Source organism: Scyliorhinus canicula, chromosome 11 (genome assembly GCF_902713615.1).
Source record: "Scyliorhinus canicula chromosome 11, sScyCan1.1, whole genome shotgun sequence".
NCBI lineage: Eukaryota > Metazoa > Chordata > Chondrichthyes > Carcharhiniformes > Scyliorhinidae > Scyliorhinus > Scyliorhinus canicula.
This window is the reverse complement of record NC_052156.1, coordinates 128,098,618-128,122,404: the sequence shown is the minus strand read 5'-3', so window position 1 is coordinate 128,122,404 and position 23,787 is coordinate 128,098,618. Positions and strand designations below refer to the sequence as shown.

The following is a 23,787-nucleotide window of genomic DNA, read 5'->3' as shown; positions in this document are numbered from 1 at the left end:
GAGGACCATGATTGCTAATTGAAAGAGTGATGGTAAGGTAATAGGGATTTGGGAACTATTTCACAGTGCATGGTGTGAAGAGCATTTATTTGTGCTTTTGAGATTAGGTTATATGAAGGCGTATATTATTTAAAATACATTTTTACAACAACAACAACAACTTAACCTTCAATTCACATGTTGCTGTGGTATAGGTCATAGAGTTACATCTCTCCCTGTCACAGAATCGATCATAGGATACCACAGATTGATACTTGGAATGTCCAAATGTAAATAAAAGAAAGTTTGCATTTGTGCAGAAATTTATTCTGAGAAATGTCCAAAAGCATCTTGTTATGCAGACCCATGTGGCAGCCAATTTGCACATTTGCCAAATATTACTTACATTTTTCTGCTTTCTTTTTGACGGGAGAATGTTGGTCAGCACAGTTGGAGATTGCCTTGATCTTGTTCAAAAGGTGCCATCAAGCAGATTGTGCCTCTGTTTGACATCTTCTCTGAAAGAATGCATCCCTCCCTATCAATCCAGCACTTTTTCAATATTGAATGGCAAAGATCAGCCATGATCTCATTGAATGGCAGAGCAGGCTCCAGGGGCCATATGGCCTACTCCTGCTCCTAGTTCTTATGTAATGTTCAATTCAAACCCACAGCCTTCCTTCTGTATCAGAGGCAACAACACTAATAGTTGTGCCAAACTGGCATTTGTAGTCAGTAATTGATCTTAAGTGTGGTAAACAAAGATGAAGAGTTTGCCTACACAGGAGAAGATCAGAGAGGATGCTTCCCATCAGACATACAGACAGAGAGCAGATTGTTGCCTCGAGGTGATGAAGGAAAGTACTTAAAACATTTTCAGTCGCTTGTGTTTAGAGAATGAAGCAGTTGTGAATTTTGAAGCTGCTCATACATCTATAGCAGAAACAGGAAGTGTTTGATTATTTTTCTTATTTAGTACTGATCCCAATGCCCCTGCGATTAAATGAATTGTGTGGTACTGAGCTACCTGGACTAGAAAGCTACAACAGTTGATTCCTGATCTTTGCTTATTTGACTGACCTATAAGCAGAACTTCTAGAAATGTATTGTAGACTGATTCATTGCAGAGTTGAAGAGTTTCAGTTTTGCCAACATGTTCCTTATTGTTTTAACTTTTTTCTTTCTTTTTCTTTAAAGTTACTGCATATGATAATGGAACGCCACGTCGAATGGCTACCGCCATCCTTACTGTGACTGTCAGTGACGCTAATGACCACGTCCCGCTCTTTGAACTATCCGAGTATAGGGAAATCGTTCGGGAGAATGTGGAGGTGGGCTATGAAGTGCTGACCATTCGAGCAATTGATAGTGATGCACCTTCCAATGCTAACATGCTGTACCGTATTGTCAACCATAATGGAAATAACTCTGTCTTTGAGATTGACCGCAGATCTGGGATTGTAAGGACCAAAGGGGTCTTAGATCGGGAAGTGGTGGCTGAATACCATTTAATTGTGGAGGCAAATGATCAAGGGAAAGATCCTGGTCCTCTAAGTGCCACAGCAACTGTTTACATAACCGTGGAAGATGAGAATGACAATTTCCCTCAATTCAGTGAGAAGCGGTATATTGTCCAAGTGCCTGAAAATATCGCTGTGAACACCAAAATCCTGCAAGTCAAAGCTACTGATCGAGATAAAGGGAACAATGCTGTAATTCATTATAGCATAGTGAGTGGAAATATAAGAGGTCAATTCTACATAGATTCTGTAAATGGCAATATTGATATCATCAACCCATTGGATTATGAATCAACCAGAGAATACACCCTTCGAATTAAAGCCCAGGATGGTGGAAGGCCGCCTTTGATCAATAGTACTGGTTTGGTTATGATACAAGTGATTGACGTGAATGACAATGCCCCAATATTTGTAAGTACACCTTTTCAGGCCACTGTGTTGGAAAATGTTGCTATTGGGTACTCAGTCATTCACATCCAGGCGATTGATGCTGATTCAGGCAACAATGCTCGTTTGGAATATAGACTCGTTGATACACCCCCAGACTTCCCACTTGTTATTAATAACAATACAGGATGGATAACAGTTGCTGTGGAATTGGACAGAGAGCTGTCTGAACTTTATGCTTTTGGTGTAGAAGCTCGAGATAATGGAATCCCATCCATGAGTTCCTCAGCTGGTATCAGCATTACTGTGTTGGATGTGAACGACAACAATCCTACCTTTACTGAGAACGTTTACTATCTAAGGTTGAACGAAGATGCACCTGTGGGTAGCAGCCTGTTGACTGTCACAGCGATCGACAGGGATGTTAACAGTGTGGTTACATATCAGATATCAAGTGGCAACACAAGAAATCGATTTGCAATGACCAGCCAAAGTGGTGGCGGGCTAATCACTTTAGCCATGGCCCTAGATTACAAACAGGAAAGGCAGTATGTTCTCACGGTTACTGCATCAGATGGAACGCGGTTGGACACAGTTCAGGTTTACATCAATGTCACTGATGCTAACACACACAGACCAATATTCCAGAGCTCACATTATACAGTCAGCATCAATGAGGACAAACCAGTTAGCACAACAGTGGTGGTTATCAGTGCCTCTGATGAAGATACAGGGGAAAATGCCAGGATAACGTATATCATGGAAGACAACTTTCCCCAATTTAAAATTAACCCTGATACTGGAACCATAACCACACGGATGGAGCTGGACTATGAAGATCAGGCATCATACACATTGGCAATAACAGCAAGAGACAATGGAATCCCACAGAAATCTGCTATTACATATGTTGAAATTCTGGTTAATGATGCTAATGACAACAACCCTCAGTTTGTACGAGATTTGTACCAGGGCACAGTATTTGAGGACGTTCCTTCATCTACTAGCGTACTACAGATTTCAGCCACTGATCGGGATTCGGGATCCAATGGAAGAGTGTTTTACACATTCCATGGTGGCGATGATGGAGATGGGGATTTCTACATTGAGCCTTCATCGGGGATTATTCGAACTGGGAGAAAGTTAGATAGAGAAAATGTTCCCATTTATAATTTGAGAGTCTTTGCTGTAGATAAAGGTAACCCACCACTTAAGGCAACTGTTAATGTCCAGATCACAGTGCTTGATGTAAATGACAATGCTCCTGCTTTTCAAGAGGATGAGTTTGATATTTATATAGAGGAAAACAGTCCCGTTGGCTCATCGGTAGCCAGGATCACAGCAGCAGATCCTGATGAGGGAACAAATGCACAGATCATGTACCAGATTGTGGAAGGAAACAATCCTGAGGTCTTCCAGTTGGATATGTTTACTGGAGATCTCATTGCCCTCACAGATCTGGATTACGAAACCAAGACTGAATATGTCATTGTGGTCCAGGCCACTTCGGCACCTCTGGTCAATCGAGCCACAATCCATGTGCGACTTTTGGATAAAAATGACAATGCTCCAGTGCTTAGGAACTTTGAGATAATTTTTAACAACTATGTGACCAACAAATCAAACAGCTTTCCTTCTGGCGTGATAGGGAAGATCCCAGCCTATGACCCGGATGTATCAGATCGTCTTTTTTACACATTTGTAGAGGGCAATGAGCTTAACCTTTTGATTTTGGACCAAAACACTGGACACCTTAAACTGAGCCAAGACTTGGACAATAACAGGCCTTTGGAAGCAAGCTTGAAGATCTCCGTCACAGGTAAGATGACAAAACTCATCCCTTTAAATGTCTAGTGCAAACTCCGAGAGCTTGACAGGAAATAAATAACTGAGGTTAAAGTGGTAACTTCTTTTCTGAAGAGATGGGCAAATCTTTAATGTATAATGTTGATATAATTTTGTTCTCGGTTACCTTTTAACTGTTGCTGAGCACTTTAATGCAACTTGGCAAGATGAGTAGGATTATATAATTTTATATTTCAGTGGTATTTGAAGTGATGCTTCAAGCATTTTACTTTATGTTGGGATGTAAACACTTCCAAGATGAGGAGAATGTAAAAGGGGGAAATGGCTATTTCAGCAAAATCTTTCGTTGATATTTTTCTAAACTTTGGTTTCATATGTAATTTATTTGGAATACATTTTTGAATTTCAAAGTATGCGTTTGTGACAGTCAAGGTCAATATGATCAAAGGTAAAGCATTTGAAGAGCTGATATTTGGATTTAAAGTTAAATGCGATTTGTTTGACAATGAAATGAAAGTCTTTTCCATTGAGTTGGCAATTTTTGAAATGACCTCGCTGAACAATGCATGATTTGAGAGAACACCTACGTCTTTGCAGTATGATGTGACATGTAATGGACTTTTGTGTTTAACGCCTCTCCATTATCAAGTTTTTCTTAAAATATATACCTGTTTCTCAAATATGGTTTGAGTAATTCTGAGGCAGCGATGCTTGTTTTCAAATTTCGAAGCCAGCTGAGCTCTTTGACAATGAAGCGTTTGTATGGACATTTCTATATTGCTTTTCCATTCTGGTTGATTCAAGTTTTCTCTCTTAAATGACTGGCTCTCTATAAGGTTCAATGTGTTGACGTTTTAGTGACCTGCAATCTTATTAAAATTTGATTTACGGGATTTTAAATCATGATCTGTTGATCAGAAATTACTCTCATTAATATATTATAACAAGTTAAAAATGACTGCGTTTTGGCAGCACTGGTGGTGCAGTGTGTCGCACTACTGTCTCATGACGCCGAGGTCCCAGGTCGATCCTGGCTCTGGGTCACTGTCCGTGTGGAGTTTGCACATTCTCCCTGTGTCTGCGTGGGTTTTGTCCCCACAACCCAAAGATGTGCAGTGTTGGTGGATTGGCCAAGCTAAATTGCCCTTAATTGGAAAAACTTAACTGGGCACTCTAAATTTTAAAAAAATCACCGCCTTTTATTGTTCCCTCTTCATCTGCCTCCTCTCTTTGGATTTTTGAATGAATATGTGAATGCTAAACAGTGGAACTTAACCCTCAAAACTATGCCAGTGATCAAATGCATTTTCAGCTAACCTTACCAACAGGTTGGACATGTTAAAATCCTGGAACTAGGAGTCTAATCTTTGTCTCGAAGTCATGGCATTCTATTCATTGTGACTGTCTTGTTGCTTTAGCTCATGTAACAGTAAACGTTCCAGTTTTAGAGTTTAAAGCCTCTAACTTTTATCAAGTAAGTTTACATGTTTATCCATAATTTAAGGCAGAGGAATGCAAGCTGATTAAAACACAAAAAAAAAGCGATTTTGTCTTGACAATGTGTGCATAAATATTCTAAATGTACCTTTTTTTTGGGAATGTATTCATACTACTAATGTACCTAGTAAGTTCTCCTGCAATATTGAAAAGGGAGGAAACCATTCTAACATACTCTAAGCCACATCAAAAGCATTTTCCTAGCACCTAGAATACTTTTGACTTGTCCCGGTGTCAGTCAAATCTCAGTACCAGGAATTTCAATTGTTCGTAGTATTGTAGAGTGAAGGAATTAAGTCAGTTTTGATTGCCAGGAACTGCAATTCCACTTTAGAATAAGTGTTTTTTGTTGAGGTTAATTATTTTCCCCCTGGATATTTTGTCTTACTGCAGTTCACTATTGCGAGTAGGCAATATACTTGTTTCAAGTAACCATAATGCCTTTTCAAGTTTTCTTGGAGGATGTTGAAAAGAATGATTTTCTATGGCATATACTGTCAACAGTACATCCTAAAATGTTTAAAGGCCCAGTGTAACCTCTACAGTGTAGGAAAATGGAGCAGTTAATTTATGCATAATAGTCTCTCAAATCGTAAATAGGATAAAATGTTTCAGTTGTTTTCTCTTTCGTGATGCAGGTTGAGGCATAAATGTTGGCCAGGATATTGAGAGAACACAGAAAAACTCAGCAGGCGTGGCAGCAACTGTAGAGAGTGATTGGGTTATTGTGACTCCAAACATTAACTCTCTTGTTTTTCTCTCTGTACAGTTGCTGCCAAGCCTGCTGAGTTCTAGCAGCGTTTTCTATTTTTATTTAAGGTTTAAAGCATTGGCAGTATTTTTGCCTGTATTACATTACTGAGGGAACACCCCTGTTCCTCTTTGAGTAACACCATTGGATATTTTTATGTTCGCTTGAGCAGGGACATATTTCATCTTTAGTTTAACATCTCGCCTGGGAAATGAAGTGTTAGGTTGTAGGTTTGTAAACTATGACGAAGTGCATGAAAAATTAACCTGGGCGGCATGGGAGCACAGTGGTTAGCACTGTTGCTTCATAACGTCAGGGACCCAGGTTCGATTCCTGGCATGGGTCACTCTCTGTGCATAGTCTTCACCTTCTCCCTGTCTGCGTGGGTTTCCTCTGGGTGCTCCAGTTTCCTCCCACAACTCCCGAAAGATGTGCTGTTGGGTGAATTGGACATTCTGAATTCTCCCTCCGTGTACACGAACAGGTACCAAAGTGGAGCGACTAGGAGATTTTCACAGTAACTTAATTGCAGTGTTAATGTAAGCCTACTTGTGACACAAAAAGATTATTATTATTATCATAAAATCTCAAAGCGAAATAGATCCTTGACAAACCATTGATTGGTCAAAGAAATTCAAGATGGCAATGTAGTTTTGGTGAATAATGGAACATAGAAAAATACAGCACAGAACAGGCCCTTCGACCCACGATGTTATGCCGAACTTTTGTCCTAGATTAAGAACAAATTAATCTACACACCATCATTCTACCGTAATCCATGTACCTATCCAAAAGCTGCTTTTAAGGTCCCTAATGTTTCCGACTCAACTACTTCCACAGGCAGTGCATTCCCTGCCCCCACTACTCTCTGGGTAAAGAACCTACCTCTGACATCCCCCCCCCCCATATCTTCCGCCATTCACCTTAAATTTATGTCCCCTTGTAATGGTTTGTTCCACCCGAGGAAAAAGTCTCTGACTGTCTACTCTATCTATTCCCCTGATCATCTTATAAATCTCTATCAAGTCGCCCCTCATCCTTCTCCGTTCTAATGAGAAAAGGCCTAGCACCCTCAACCTTTCCTCGTAAGACCTACTCTCCATTTCAGGTAATATCCTGGTAAATCTCCTTTGCACCTTTTCTAAAGCTTCCACATCCTTCCTAAAATGAGGTGACCAGAACTGCACACAGTACTCCAAATGTGGCCTTACCAAGGTTTTGTACAGCTGCATCATCACCTCTTTTTTTGTACAGCTGCATCATCACGGCTCTTAAATTCAATCCCTCTGCTAATGAACGCTGGCATACCATAGGTCTTCTTCACAGCTCTATCTCCTTGAGTGGCAACTTTCAAAGATCTATGAACATAGACCCCAAGATCTCTCTGCTCCTCCACATTGCCAAGAACCCTACCGTTAGCCCTGTATTGCACATTCATATTTGGGGGAAACCAAAATGAGAGAGAGTGGATCGCTTTTTTCTGATTGGCTATACGTATTCCAGCTGTTCAGAATGTGTTCTAAAATTATACTGGAATCTCTGGGAACACATAACTTCAGGGCTATTTCTGCTCTACTAGGTTTGCTGTAGTTTATAATAAAGGATACCGATATCAGATTCTAGTCCAGAGTTGACTAATGAACTTTGATGCTGCGCACAAACTAGCAGTCTAGCTGAGAAGTGTTGAAACTTTTTCTGTGCGTGTATATTGGATCGAAACCTCAGATTAGGACACGTGGTGGTATTTGTGGATTGAAACCTCAGATTAGGGGCAGCACAGTAGCATTGTGGATAGCACAATTGCTTCACAGCTCCAGGGTCCCAGGTTCGATTCCGGCTTGGGTCACTGTCTGTGTGGAGTCTGCACGTCCTCCCCGTGTGCGCGTGGGTTTCCTCCGGGTGCTCCGGTTTCCTCCCACAGTCCAAAGATGTGCAGGTTAGGTGGATTGGCCATGATAAATTGCCCTTAGTGAGCAAAATTTCCCTTAGTGTTGGGTGGGGTTACTGGGTTATGGGGATAAGGTGGAGGTGTTGACCTCGGGTAGGGTGCTCTTTCCAAGAGCAGGTGCAGACTCGATGGGCCGAATGGCCTCCTTCTGCACTGTAAATTCTATGATTAGGACACGTGATGGTATTTTCAGCTCCCGGGTTGTCAGATATACAGCACTTTGGCATTAAACATGAGACTTATTGTGAATGTTATACTGACCAATCACCTTAATATCCTCCTGACTGGGAAAGAAATGGGCTAAAGCACTTGTGTGTTTTAATGATCATTACGACTACCGTGAGAGCAATTTTGTCTCGTCTCTATAAATTACTGGTGGGACTGGAAATTGAAAGCTTTTAATTATACCATAATTGAAATAATTATTTTTGGATACTGCAGATTGCACATTTCATTAATGCATTGGCACATGTATGTGGAATATGAGGTGTAATAGATATTGTACCTTGTGGATGTCCGTGAACTTCCCTGAGTAGCTGAGACCCTGGTCACTGACTCCAGCGAGTGTCAACAGTGTTGATGTGTGCTGCTATGCTAGCCAATGGTTCACTGTAGGTTTTGGTTGCATTGGTAGAGGTTTGACAGTGACCTTATTTGGATGCAGTGGAATGTGCTTTTGTGTATGACTTGTGTACGGAAGAGGTGTTGCTGATTTGCTAGCCAGCTGTTCACAGTGGCCTGGAAATGGGTACCAAGGCTTGGGGAGTAAACGATACCATGAGAGTGGGGGAATGCTTTTTCTGTCGAGATTTGAAAGTCTTGACTTTGTATTAAATCTTTGACGATTCATTTACTACAATTTTCTGTTGGTGACAACACTAGTTTGCTGCTCAGTTGGGTGGTTGGATAATGGTTTTGCATGTGTCTCATTTCTAGTTTTGGCTGAACTCATTGAGAACTTATTCAATGAGGATGGTTATGAAGTGGATGCAACCTGCGTTGCTCAATTTTACTTCCCAGCAACTGGTTATAGAGTTGCATTGATATCGCTCTGGGATTAGATTATGTATTGGCCTCCTTTTTCTTATTGGAACAGGAAGAAACCAAAAAATAAATATGAAGTAGGTATGTTGTCCAGCAAGGTAACATTCAAATTATGGTTGTACTGCCATTATCTTTTAATGTGCTCCTAATATAGGAGTTCCAGATAGCATCCAACCTTCAATTAACATCCTATTAGACACCTTCATTGTTTTGAGTGCCTGTTTTTTCTTTCCCTAAGATTCCCTGTTAGTGTCTAGTTTCGTTCATGACATCCATCTGTAGTTCATTGGCATTCCAGCTCTTGATGAAGGTTAGCATTTGCAGAAAAAAATCATCTCTACAGTTTTACAAACTGTATCAATTACTCATGAAGCTTCTGTAGTGAAATTCCAGGGGTAATGTCTGGCATTCCAACAGCTGTGTAAAAAGACAGGTGGGAGTAACAGGACCCTCAAAGCACAGATAGCAGTTTGGGGTGACTGGGAGAGAGCATTCAGCTGTCAATCATTGTGTAGGAAATGCGGTAACACAAAAGCCGTGTTGGTCATGATCACATTAAGAGTGACTTGTTTCAAACCTGCAAATGTCTCTCTCAATATGGTGGCTGCACGTTCTCCCCATGACTGCATGGGTTTTTAGCGGATGCTCCGGTTTCTTCCCACAGTCCAAAGATGTGTAGGGATTCTATGGAAAATTGGGACTTTTTTGTTGCTAATGTTTAATGATTTCAATGTGATGGAGCAAATATTAGAAATAGAAGACCTTTCCAAAAGTGTCTGGTAATTGAGTTTTTGAAATAACCACTTTTGTAGCTCATTGGGTGCAGAATGATAGAATCCCTCCAGTGCAGAAGGAGGCCATTCGGCCCATCAAGTCTGCACCTACCTTCTGAAAAAGAAGGTAGGTGCCCTATTTCTATAACCCCTTAAACTAACCTACACATCCCAGGACACCAAGGGGCAATTTAACATGGCCAGTACGCTTAACCTACACCTGTTTGGATTGTGGGAGGAAACTGGAGCACCTGGAGGAAACTCGCGCAGACTGGGAGAAAGTGCAAACCGCGCACAGACAGTCACCCAAGGCCTGGCGCTGTGAGGCTTCAGTGCTAACCACTGTGCCACCATGCCGCCCAGTAGTATCACTGCTTTATTGACAGAAGTTTCTGTATATACATTTTTGAGTCGTTTATTGTTTTATCTCTCCCTGAAGTTATTGTCTTGTGTTAGGGTATGTTTCTCTAGGCATTGCCAGCAATATGGCACCTTTTTTGCTCCCTTCCTAACGTGGGAAAGTGAGACCAGTTACCATGTCTCTGTCATCTTTCCAGCTAATATCAGACCAGAGGACTTCTTTTTTTTCTTAAATATAAAGTGCCCAAAACGTTTTTTTCCAATTAAGGGTCAATTTAGCATGGTGAAACCCATGCAGACACAGGGAGAATGTGCAAACTCCACACGGGCAGTGACCCGGAGCCGGGTCGAACCTGGGTCCTCAGTGCCTTGAGGCAGCAGTGCTAACCACTGTGCTGCCCTTGACCAGAGAACTTCCAGTCCATATATCTATGCCATATAATGTGCAACATTGCTCAGTGAATTACAATAAGCATAAAGGTCCCAGGCATTGATATTGGGGATGTTACAGTTCATCCTTAAATGCTGCACATTTGTTTGATTGTGATTTTAATCAAATACATTGGAGTCTGCATTAGGTTCTCCTATAGGTCAACTTTCCCTTTCCAGTGTGTTTACTTGGAGTAAAGCTAATATTCAAGAATGTTTAAATTTTAAGAAATGGATTGTGTGCTTTGTAGTCTCACTTATCATTTTATGATTGACAGTATAGTTAATTGCTGATTTCAAGGGAACAAAGAGAACCAAACCTGGAATATAAAAAATGATGAACACTAACACTGCATCCTTACAGTCCCTTATCATCTATTCAGAGTGCACCCAAATGCTTCACTTCCAGTGAATAGCTTGGTGTGTAATCACTGTTGTAGTGTAGTATGATCCCAGAAAGAAATGAATAAATGAGCATGTAACCTCATTTTGGTGGTGTTCATTGAAGGAAGAACATTGACCAGGGCTCGGGCGGTTCAGCGCGTCCACCGGAGTAAGCAGACAACAAGGCACGGTGACATTGCTGCCTCAGTGCACCAAGGTCCCGGGTTCAATTCTGGCCTTGGGTGACTGTGGAGTTTGCACGTTCTTCCCGTGTCTGCGTGGGTTTCCTCAGGGTGCTCCAGTTCCTCCCAGTCCAAAGATGTACAAGTTAGGTGGATTGGCCAGGATCAATGTGTGGGGTGGGGTTACGGGGATAGGGTAGGGGAGTACGCCCAAGCAGACTGCTCATTCGGAGGTGGTTCGGTGCAGCCCTGATGGACCAAATGGCCTCCTGCATTATAGGGTTTCTATGAATATAGAACCATATAAAGGCGAACACCTCTAGTGGACAATGCATTACTTTATGTTCCAAATCTATGTTGGGACAGGAATCCTCACTCCGATTCAGAGGCAAATATGACATCAGTGGCACCAAGTTGATGCTTATGTAATGATTTATAAATATTTTGGCTTCTGTCTAGTGAAAATATTGTTGTGCATCACAATTGTATCTGTTGTAAGTGTTTAGCTTTGTACAGACCATTATATATTTTCTACGGAAGCTGCACCAGTCAAACGAAGATTGGCTGCTTCATTGTTCTGTGAAGGTTTTGTTTGAACGAGGAGCTAAGGGGATTAACTTTTCATAATGGCAACCCTACAACCACCAGGCAACTAACCCCTTGTTGGATGCAAATGGATTTTATGGAGCCTGACCACAAGGTCAAAAGTTGAGGGTTGAGACCAAGATCTGGAACGATACTTCTGCAAGTTGTGATGAAATGAGCTGAGGTCAGACTGGCCTGAGGTGAATGTGCATTGTAGGATTTACATTACCCAGAAGCTTGATTTCCGTTCTCATGCCCAATGGCATTGCGATCAATTACCTGTCTAATACAAAACAGTTCTGATATTCGGTTGAGGCACGTCAAAATAAATTGCTCACTTCATGAAATTTAAACTGGTTTCATATTCAGGTTTATTCTCTTGGAATCTTTTATGCTGTGTGGCAGAGTTTCCCAAATCTTTCCAGCTGTGAAATCCTTTTGACCTCCCAAGTGTATTGAAGGAAGCCCTGAGCAACATCCTTGTTATATTGAAGAATTAAATCACAAAAAACAAACTTCAGTGTGACAAAGTTCTCAATTATTCGACAAATACTTCCAAGTCTTACCTTCTTAATATTGTTAATGGGAGCATGCACACTCTCACCTTCTGCTCGGGGTGTGGGGGGGGGGGGGGGGGTGGGGGGGTGTGGGTGGGGGGCGGGGGGCAGGTGGGTTGGGGGCAGGTGGGTTGGGGGGTGGGGGGGGGGAGCAGGGGGGGGGGTGCCCACCCCTCTCGGAGGAGTTTGTTAACAGAGAACCTCTGTTATGTTATGAATAAATACCCTGATATAATAGGATTTTAAAATTGCACTGCAGCTGCGGTAAGTCACAGTTTTGTTGTTCTCAAACTAGCCTCTGGTTTCCACTGTGTGCCCTCTGTCTCAGTGAAGCCAGAATCACCTAATGTGACCCCCAGCAGCTGATCTATATCATGTATGTGGAAAATATGTACAACATGATTAGTTTATGGAATGGTGTCTTGATGGTGGCTTTGAAAGTGAAAAATAATGGCAGGCACTTGTATAGCAGCTCACCATGTCCTTCGGATAACCCAAAGACTTTCAGTGTTATGGTGATGCCAGGTATATAGGCTGTAAGCCCCAGTGACTGGTGGGTTGTATATGAAACCGCACCAATCTTCTGTTCTGCTGTTTGCAACAGACAAACTCAAAACATAGATGGTCACTCGCATTCACAATGTGGCTCACTTACCCGTGCTAGAAGCTACACACATTCACAAACATACAAGGCCCTTTGCAGACAGAAGGAACATGTCCACTCGCCGGCGGCATGGTAGCACAGTGGTTAGCACTGTTACTTCACAGCGCCAGGGACCCGGGTTCGATTCCCGGCTTGGTTCACTGTCTGTGCGAAGTCTGCGTGTTCTCCCTGTGTCTGCGTGGGTTTCCTCCGGATGCTCCAGTTTCCTCCCCAAAGACGTGCTTGTTTTGTAAATTGGACATTTTGAATTTTCCCTCCCATGTACCTGAACTGACGCCGTACTGTGGCGACTAGGGGACTTTCACAGTAACCTCATTGCAATGTTAATGTAAGCCTACCTGTGACACTAATAAAGATTATTATTATTATTATTAGTAAGTTGTAGCTTTTTCAATGAAACACAAGATGGGGGGGGGGGGGGGGGGGGGGGAGAGCCTTGACCAATCAGAGTTGACCTGTCTGGTTTAAATGTAAACAAAAGCTTGGCAATTAAATCTTCCATGATGCATTCTCCATAGCAACACCTCCACAAATCAGTGTCCTCTTGCCAACCAATCAGCATTCTCTTCTTGTGCAGTATACATTGTTGTTCCTTGTTATAATCGATATTCTAATGAATCTCAGAATTGTTATGGCGCAGAAGGAGGCTATTTAGCCCATTGTGACTGCACCGGCTCTCCAAATTCGCACTGTGACTTAGTACCGTTCCCCGCCTTTTCCCCGTATCCTTGCAAATTGTTACTATTCAGATAATCATCTAATGCGCTCTTGAATGCCTCGATTGAACCACTTCCAGACAACGCATTCCACACTCCAACCACTTGTGTGAAAAGGTTTTCTCTCACATCACATTCACTTCTTTTGCCCTCTTATACTTGATCCTTTTAGGAGTGGGAACAGTTTCTCACTACCTGTCCAGCCAACCTCATTATTTTGAACATCTCTATCAAATCTCATCTTGGTCTTCTTCTCTCCTATTGAGTGTAAGATGATAAAGCTTCGACAGTGTGTCTTTTTTTCAGCAGTACTCCAGTCCTGCACTACTGTAGATTTTCATTCGGCTGTATCCGTCATAGCTCTGCAGGTTTACTTCCATCAAGTGCCCAGCCAATTTTCTTTTGAAATCATCAATTTGTCTGCACTTCCCCCGCTCTTAAAGGCAACAAGTTCCAGGTCATTATCATTCACTGCACGAAGAGATTTCTTACTTGCATCCTCTGTATCTCTTGGGCAAAACCTTAAATCTGTACTATCAGCTGAGGGGGAGGGCTTATAATTATCTACCTGATCCAAACCTATAACAATCTCGTACATCTCTATCACATTTCCCTTCCTATCCCTCTGCTCCAAGGAAAACAACACAGCTTCTCCAACCTAGCCATGTAACTAAAATCCCTCGTCACTTAAACCATTCTGCTATATCTGCATCCTCCAGGGTACTCGCATCCTTTCTAAAGACTGGTGACCAGAACTTGCCCATTAGGAGCTTTATAAACATTCAGCCTCTCTCGCTCCTGCCGCCCTCAGCCCCTCTCGTGCCTTGGCCCCTCTTCCCTGCCAAATGTTTTTAAAAATCATTTTCACTATTTCAATTGGTTCACCTCTTTAATCTTCTATATTCAAAGCATGCAATACTCCATACAATCTGTTGTTCCTTTCTTGGTTACAAAATCTTTAATAAAAGAAGTTGCAATTTGTTGTAATTTGTACCGTATTCCCATTGTTCAGAAAGTAATCCACTTGTTGATTTATATTTGACCTTGTATCATGAATGTTTTCATCAGGGAGCAGCACGGTGGCGCAGTGGGTTAGCCCTGCTGCCTCGTGGTGCCGAGATCCCAGGTTCGATCCCGGCTCTGGGTCACTGTCCGTGTGTAGTTTGCACATTCTCCCCGTGTCTGCGTGGGTTTCACTCCCACAACCCAAAAATGTGCAGAGTAGGTGGATTGACCATGCTAAATTGCCCTTTAATTGGAAAAAATGAATTGGGTACTCTAGAATTATTTTTTTCAAATGAATGGGTTCATCAGAAGATTGGAGCAACTTATGTGATGGTGTGTATAGGGTTACTATATCCTTTACTGTTTGACCAATATTGGGCAGTAAAATATATATTTTTTAATTGTTATGGTGTGTGCATTCACGGGCAAGGTGGCTATTTATTGCCTTGGAAGTTGATGCTGGGCTTTCTTGACCAACAGGAATCTGCACAATGAAAGTCCTGTCACAGTGGTGTGAGGTGGAGATGTCCAGGCATTTGCCCCAATGATAAGGAATAAATAGTTATATATGTTCAAGTCAGGACGGTGTGCAACTTTGAGGGAAACATGGAAGTGATGCTGCCCTCAACTTTCTAGGCTGTAGTGGTTACTGGTTTGGGAAATGCTCCAGTGCATCCTGCAGCCACCTTGTGTTTGTGAATCTAATGATCTGCTTTCTGCTGAATGGTGCCCAGCTTCTTCAATGTTGTTGCAGCTGTGCACATCCAGGCAAATGGAGAGTGTCCCATCACACAGACTTGTGCCTTGTAGGCCGTGGAGGGTGGAGAGGCTTTGCAAAGTCAGGAGGTAAGCCATTTGTTGCAGAATACCCAGCCTCTGACTCATTGTCTCTCTTGTGTTCTGGCAAAATCTCTCAATTCTTCTAGTTGAATACAACCGCAGCAATTACACTTCTTAATTTCTGCTTGAAACCATAGATCGTTAAGTGCATCAATTTATTCTCTTTATTTCAGTAATTAAAGTCCTTTATGCTCTAAGTGCAAGTGTTCAACAGCTCCTTTCACTTTGTTTCTCCGGTGCGCTCGTATATGTTTAATATTGTGGATTATGCAAAACCTTTGCAAAGGCTGACAGCACATCAAGTACACACTAATATTACAGTGTACCACATTGCAATGAAATATGTTATGAGGAGATTGGTGTAATCGGGAACTATTTACAGCTTTTTTTGGCGATTAGTACAAGATATTCTAATTGCAGAATAATTTGTTATTCCATATAATCTACTATGATTCTTAAATGAAATAGTTTGTGACTATGTTTCTGTTTGTCAAAACTGCAACTGTGATGAACCTCAACAGTTGAATGCATACAGTCACCAGAATCCTTACTATACATGACCTGTAATATGATTGCAGATTCATGTGGGTCTTGCAAACGACCATCAGTTCTCCACTTCAAACTAACTCCGGGAGCTGATTTCCTAGGTAGGGTTATCTTTCAGATGGTCAGTGCAGACTCGATGGGCTGAACGGCTTCCTGCACTGGAATATGATTCCTGTAATTATAACAGAGGCTATAACAGCTAAAAGGGATGTAACATTGCTGTTGATTGCTTATTTTCAAGTTAGAGGAGTAACTGAGAAATTTCATGAAAGAAATTAAACCATTAAACTGCTATTTCTCCAATGTTGAACCCATAAATCTTTGCCGTGCACAACAGGTTTTTTCACTTTGAGGGACTCAGTATCCCATTCCCATAATCCTTCCACACTATGATTCAGTCTCATTGATTGGAATTTGCACCATTTATATAGCATAGCCGTTTTTAAAAATAGAATTTACAGTGCAAAAGGAGGCCATTCGGCCCATCGAGTCTGCACCGCCCCTTGGAAAGAGCACCCTACCTAAGCCCACACCTCCACCCCATCCCCGTAACCCAGCAGCCCCACCCAACCTTTTTAAACACTTGAGGGGCAATTTAGCGTGGCCAATCCACCTAACCTGCACACCTTTGGACTGTGGGAGGAAACCGGAGTGCCCGGAGGAAGCCCACGCAGCCACGGGGAGAAAGTGCAAACTCCGCACAGACAAGTGACCCAAGCCTGGAATCGAACCTGGGACCCTGGAGCGGTGAAGCAAATGTGCTAACCACTGTGCTACCGTGCTTCCCCCCCCCCCCCCCCCCCGCCCCGACATCAAAGAACTACAAAATGTACAGTTCATGTACGTGCATATTCATTAACAAGTTGCAATTGTGACCTTTTAAAAAAATATATTTTTACTCAAAAAGCTACAGACACAGCAACCATACAGTTTGTGAGCATCAGTGCAACAGATTGTTGATTTTTGGTTTTAATAGCGTTACTGCCAACCCTCTTCCCCCGGTGTCCACACACTTCCAGTTGCTGGTCACAAACAGATCCTTAAAGTTGGTGGTGAACTGCCTCCACCTGGAGTGGAACCCTTACTCTGATCCCCTGGTCGCAAATGAGATTTTTTCCTAGCCTCTGGATTCACCAGGTCGTTCCCAAGGCGGCGCTGCCGATCTCCACCCTAGTAAGGCCATCAGGGAGGCGAAGGCTAATTCGTCGGCCCCCTTTCCCTGGAAGAGTTCTGGCCGGTCTGACACCCTGAAGATCACCACCAATAGGCATGGCTCTACCTTGACATCCCACCCCCTGTGATAGAACTTATACAATCAGTGCAGAAAGAGGCCATTCAGCTCATCGATTCTGCACAACCCTCTGAAAGAGCACCCTACCTAGGCCCATGCCCCACCCTATCCCAGTAACCCCACATAACCTTTTTGGAAACTAAGGGTCAGTTTTATCATGATCATTCCACCTAACCTCCACACCTTTGGACTGTGGGAGGAAACTGGAGCACCCGGGGGCAACCTACGCAGACGTAGGGAGAAAGTTCAACTCCACACAGACAGTGAACAGATTGGACACTTTGTGAGGCATCAGTGCTAACCACTGTGCCACCGTGCTGCCCAATATAGGGTCAATCTATGGAGTTCAGATCCCTGGACAATATGTGGTTTGGGAAAATTAAACCTCTACCAGAAACAGTGTTTTAATAGATCCGGTTACTGAACATTTACCCAGTCTGTAAGATAGAAAGTGTTTTCGACTTGAAAGAAACAATAAAAGGGTAGTGCTGCCGCAGAAATACTGTAAAGACCAGATTACCTGGTGTCTGCCATCTGTTCCACCCCCTACCACCCCTTCTTTATATTAGGAGCTGCCTTTCGTCCCGTGAACTCTCCGAGGAAGAGAGACGCTTCTGATTTGTAGTGGCTTTTGGATTGTGTAGTGTGAGGACCAATGGAAGATGAATAAATTGTCTTCCGAAATGACACCACTCCAGCTTTCTGCCATTTATGAGCTGTTTTAGTTCATCTTGGACATGGCTTCAAAGAATGCAGTCCAGAAACCGACCAGATTGGGCAGGACCAGAACATGGTTAACCGGGCCCATCTGGCATTGCTCGCAGCTGTCTTCCACCCTCGGAAGAACCTGCTCATGAGTATCCTGGTCAGGTGCGCCCTGTGTATCACCTTCAGTTGCAGCAGTCCCAGCCTCTTGCACAGGGTGGTGGGGTTTATTATGAATAAGATCTTGTGCCCGAGTCCTCCCCTCAGCTTGAGGTCTAATTCCTCTTCCCATCTTTCTCTTATTTCATCGAGTGGGATCCTTATGTCCTCCAGTAGTTGTCTGTATATGACTGCACGCTTTCCCTCCCCTAACTCGTCCTGTGATATTAGACTGTCTCGCAGGGTGTGCCTGGGTAACTGGGGAAACAATGGGGCCTCCTTGTGGAGGGAGTCCCATATCTGAGGTATCTGAGCTCGCTCCCTTTTGGGAGTTGGAGCTTCTCTTGTTAGTTCTGCCAGGGTTGCCACTGTGTCAATGTACATGACCCTGAACGTCAGTACCCCTTTTTCTCTTCTTCAAGACTTGTATGTGGTGTCCATTCTGGCCGGGATGAATTTATGATTATTAGAAGTAGGAGCTGAGATGGACACATCTCTCAATTTGATATGGTACCTCTGTTGGTTCCAAGCTTTCGTTGAAGCTACTGCCACCGAACCTGTCAAGTGTTTGGCTGGGGAGCATGTGAGTGGGGCAATGACCAGTGCCTGCAGGGACGTTCCTACAAACAAAGCTTCTTCTGTCTGTACCTATTCTGCCCCCGGCTACCCCAGCCAACCCCGCACCCTTTCTATGTTTGCTGCCCAATAGGACTACAGGAGATTTTGCATTGCCAGACCCCTGTGTGTTGCCCGCTCTGCAGGATGGTTCTACGGACCCTGGGGTTTTTCCCCACCTGCACGAAGGCTGAGAGCAGTTTGTCTGCTCTGGATTTGGGAGGAAGATCGGGAGTAATCTAAATACGAATAGGAATCCTGACAGGACGTTCATCTTTATCGCCTGCACTCTCCCCGTCGGAGAGAGTGGGAGGGAGACCCAACTCCACAGATCCCCCTTTACCTCCCCCACCAGGCTAGTTAGGAACCACTTGTGGAGCCGGGCTCAGTTGTGGGCTACCTGGATCCCCATGTATCTGAACTTGGTTTGGGCCAATTTGAACGGCAACGCCCTCAGCTCTGCTCCTCTCCCCCTGGGGGTTTACCGGGAAGAGTTCGCTCGTGCTCAGTTTGTATCCCAAGAGGGCTCTTGCGTCCCTCAAGTGCTCCATTATTTTTCCAGTGCTGGATAAGGGGTTCGAGCAGTAGAACAGCAGGTCATCCACTAAGAGAGAGATTCAGTGCTCCCTGTATCCTCTCTGAATGCCTCTCCACCCTTCCTCTGATCTGAGCGGGTTAGCCAGTGGCTGAATTGCCAGAGTAAACAGCAGAGGGGACAACAGACTCCCTGTCTCTGTGCAGCCGGAAGTAATTTGAGCTTGTGCTGCTTGCCCAGACGCTCGCCATGACAGCATTCTACAGCCACCAGGTGTACACTGGCCCAAACCCAAACCGTCCCAATACCTTGAAGAGGCACTTCCACTCCACCCGGTAAAGGCCTACTCTACGTCAAGGAAGATGATCACCTCTGGTGTCTTCTCCCTGGGTGGGGACATGACCACGTTTAGCAGGCGTCTGATGTTTGACGTCAGCTGTTGGCCTTTGACAAACCCGGTTTGATCTTCCGTGATCACTTCTGGCAAGCAACTCTCCAGTCACCTTGCCAGAATTTTCGCAAGAACATTTGCATCAGTGTTCAGGAGCGAGATGGGTCTGTGTGACCCATCCGGGTCTTTCTCTTTCATCAGAATCAGTGAGACCAAAGCCTGTGCCTGTGACCCCCCTCAATAGTGAGTTGTTGAACATCCCCAGCTGGTGTGGGCCAGTACTGCCGCAAACATGTTATAGAAGTCCACCGGGCGCCTTCCTGGATTGTACGCAAACACGGGGAGAATGTACAAACTCCACACAGACAGTGACCCAGAGTCGGGATCGAACCTGGGACCGCGGCGCTGTGAGACTGCAGTGTTAACCACTGCACCACCGTGTTGCCGGATTGTATAGAGTTGATGCACTCCATGATCTCCTCTAGACTTCATGGTGCTTCTAGTCCCTGCCCATTTCCTCTTCCATAGCTGGGAAGACCAGCCCATCCAGGAACTGCTTCATCTTCCGGGGGTTTGGATGTGTACAGTCTCCAGTAGAATGCTGCAAAGGCTCCATTGATCTCCTCTAGAGCGGTGACCACCTGTCCCCCTTCGTTCCTGAGCTGTGAGATCTCTTGTGTGGCCATCTGCTTCCTCAACTGGTGGGCCAGCAGGGGCTGGCCTTGTCCCCATGTTCATAGAAGGTCCCCAGTGTCCCGGGAGCTGGCTCACTGCATTCCCGGTTGAGATCAGCTTGAACTCCATTTTCCTCTCTGCTAGCAGCTCCATCATCGGGATCGTGGAGCACTGCCGAACCACCTCCAGTATGGAGTCGGATCAACCGCTGTCTGGCTTGCTTCTCTCCCCATATCCTTCTGTGCCCTGTATGCTATTATTTCCCCCCTGGCCACTGCCTTCAGCGACTTCCAGAATGTGGAAGGAAAGACCTTCCAGTTCCCCCCCCCCCCAATAAGACGAACAATTCCTTTGCCATTCCCGACTTTGCATCTGATCTGGGGCTTGACCTGTCCACCTTCGAGTCTAGGACACAGATAAAGTATCCCCCAATGATCAATTGGTCAGAGTCGAGGTTGGGGATCTCTGCCACTGTCTTCTTGATGAACTGTGTCCCAGTCCGGGGTGTACACATTTACCACTACCACTGGGCCCATATGTACCCTCCCAACACCCCTTGTTGGTCACCGTTAAGGTTTCCCTCTTGTCAAATGGAATTGCCACTCCTCTTGCCCCCATGTCGAAGCTCACTTGGTATGCTTTTCCCACCGTTCTTCCTTATCCTCATCTAGCCTTTGGCTCTCAGATGCGTCTCCTGCGGAAAGATTACGTCAACCTTCAGACTTTTCAAGCAGGCGAGGACTTGGGATCTGGGCTGTTGAGTCACCTCATGTTGCAGTTGACTAACCTGAAGCAGAGAGTTTCTGTGTTTCCATGTTTGCGTGGGTTTTGCCCCCACAAGTCAAAGATGTGCAGGGTACGTGGATTAGCCACACTCGATTGCCCCTTAGAAAAATGAATTGGGTACCCTAAATTTAAAAAAAACATTTGTATGACCGCATTAATATTTAAATAGAGCATAAGTTTGAATAGTGGCTGAGAGTGTTCATGTATCACACAGTTAATTATATAATCTTGTTAAGTACACACTATCTTTCAAGTCTACACTTAATAGGTGAAAATGATTATTTACTTAATGTGCTATCAGACCTAAATCCTTTTTAATTGTAAACACTTCGAGTATATAACAGTTACACTTTAATAGAGATTTAAAATTAGGTACTTTGGAGAATAAATAAAGAGGCAGTATTTTACATGGCTCATAATGTTGGAACAATAGCATTGGTCTCAGTTTAATGTCACCTTTACATTAGGCAGAATTACTTTAGCCAAAGCAGTTCTGTTTATTCTGGCTACCAGTTCTATGGATTATGCCCAATACATATTTGGGTGGTGACCACAGCACTGGTAGTAAAGGGCAAATGTTTCTGCAAACAATCACGCACACGCATGCATGTGTGTGTAACTAGCTACAGATTTCTGGCTGGCAAAGTCTTCTTAACTGCATTAATATGTTAGCATTCATACACTCAATGTCTTAAAGAGCTTCATGACCAGTGAAGTACTTTTGAACTAAAGCCACTCTTTTTTTCAAATTAAAAAAAATTAATAAATTTAGAGTACCGAATTATTTTTTCCAATTAAGGGGCAATTTAGCGTGGCCAATCTACCTACCCTGCACATCTTTGGGTTGTGGGGGTGAAACCCACGCAGACACGGCGAGAACGTGCAAACTCCACACGTACAGTGACCCAGAGCCGGGATCGAACCTGGGACCTCAGCACCGTAGGCAGCAATGCTAACCACTGCGCCACCGTGCTACCCGAACTAAAGCCACTCTAGTAATGCAGGGAAATGCAGAAGCCAATTTGTGCACAGCTGTGTCCCACGTAATGATCATTACCCAGTCCTCTTTTTATTTTAGTAATGTTGCTTGGGGAATAAATATTGATTGGCCTAAGTCACCAGGAGAGCTGCCATGCCTTTCTTCCAAGAGTACCATAGGATCTTTTAAACCTACCTTGGATGGCCTTGGTTTACGACCCCATGCAAAAGATATTATATTCAGCAATGTAGCACTCCCTCTGGATTGCACTGAAGTACCAGCCTAGTTTGTGTGTTCTGGTCTTTAGAGTGGGGCATGAAATCACAATCTGGTGATTCAGTTGTCAAAAATGGATTGCATTTATATATCGCCTATTAACATGGGCATTTCCTGGGTGCTTCACAGGACAGCAATCAGACACTGAGCCAAAGAAAGAAACTTTAGGACAGGTGACCAAAGTGAGAGAGGCCTGAGCGTGGAGGCAATGCAGGTGCTTTGGTGGAGCAGAAGAAAACAGGGGATGTTCAAGACGCCAGAATTGGAGGAGTGCAGAGTTCTTGCGGTGGTCATAATGAAAGTGGTACAGAAACCGGGATGAGTGAGGCCACTGAGGGATTCTGTACACCTTTTCTTTCCAATTAAGGGGCAATTTAGCGTGGCCAATCCACCTATCCTGCACATCTTTGGGTCGTGGGGGCGAAACCCACGCAAACACGGGGAGAATGTGCAAACTCCACACGGACAGTGACCCAGAGCCGGGATCGAACCTGGGATCTTGGCACCGTGAAGCAGCAGTGCTAACCACTGTGCCACTGAGTGGCCTTTGTGATTTCGTACACTTTTAACAGAGTTTTAAAATTGTGACATTGATGTACTGGGAACCATTGCGGATCAATGGGACACAGCAGTGTTGGTTGAATGGAATTTTACAGATGAAAGTGCAACAACTGAGATGAGCTTGATGCCCCATTGCTGAAAGAAAATAACCAGTCTGAACATTCAGTACTGCTAGAAGCAGTCTCTTGAATTGATGCGCTGGATCTTCAGGGAGGCCGAGAATGAGGCATTTCCTGAGCCAGTTCTTTATGCAGCTGTTGGCAGTAAAATCACCCTGTACCTTACAGTGCTGCTATCAAAGCATAAATCAAGTCATGCGTAATCTGTCTGTGAAGACAGCTGCAGTTCTTTAAACTATATGTATTCTTCATCCCACATCCAACTGGACTGGATGAAGCTGATGTGCTTCTGCTGCACTGGGCTGCTTACATCACCTTGCCTGCCTTCAGATTGCCTTGTTTTCCTCCTTGGCAGTTTCTCTTAGGTTAAATGGAAATGTCATGAGTGCATTTTTGTTGCTTATACCCTAACCTATTCAATCAATTAATACCCCTCCATGTTGAACACTGTTCATGCAAGTTTGTGCTATTAAGTTATTGTTTTATAATTGAAGGAGGAGCGATTCATGGACAGACAGAACAAGTAGTGGAACCTTTTTGATACGTCCTAATCAGTGTTGCCACTAGGGTATGTCTTGTCAGGCAACACGGGGCAACACGGTAGCATGGTGGTTAGCATAAATGCTTCACAGCTCCAGGGTCCCAGGTTCGATTCCCGGCTGGGTCACTGTCTGTGCGGAGTCTGCACGTCCTCCCCGTGTGCGCGTGGGTTTCCTCCGGGT

At 43.9% G+C, this 23,787-nt stretch overlaps 1 protein-coding gene across 5 annotated transcripts in view; it reads left to right on the top strand.

Annotated features, from left to right (window-relative positions):
* Positions 1-23,787, top strand: part of celsr1a (cadherin EGF LAG seven-pass G-type receptor 1a) — a 386,197-nt gene that overhangs the window by 5,580 nt on the left and 356,830 nt on the right. For all 5 annotated transcript variants that reach the window (XM_038811388.1, XM_038811389.1, XM_038811386.1 and 2 more), the window contains exon 2: positions 1,177-3,705. In XM_038811388.1, the coding sequence (XP_038667316.1) occupies positions 1,177-3,705 (2,529 nt within the window). The remainder of the gene's footprint in view (positions 1-1,176; positions 3,706-23,787) is intronic.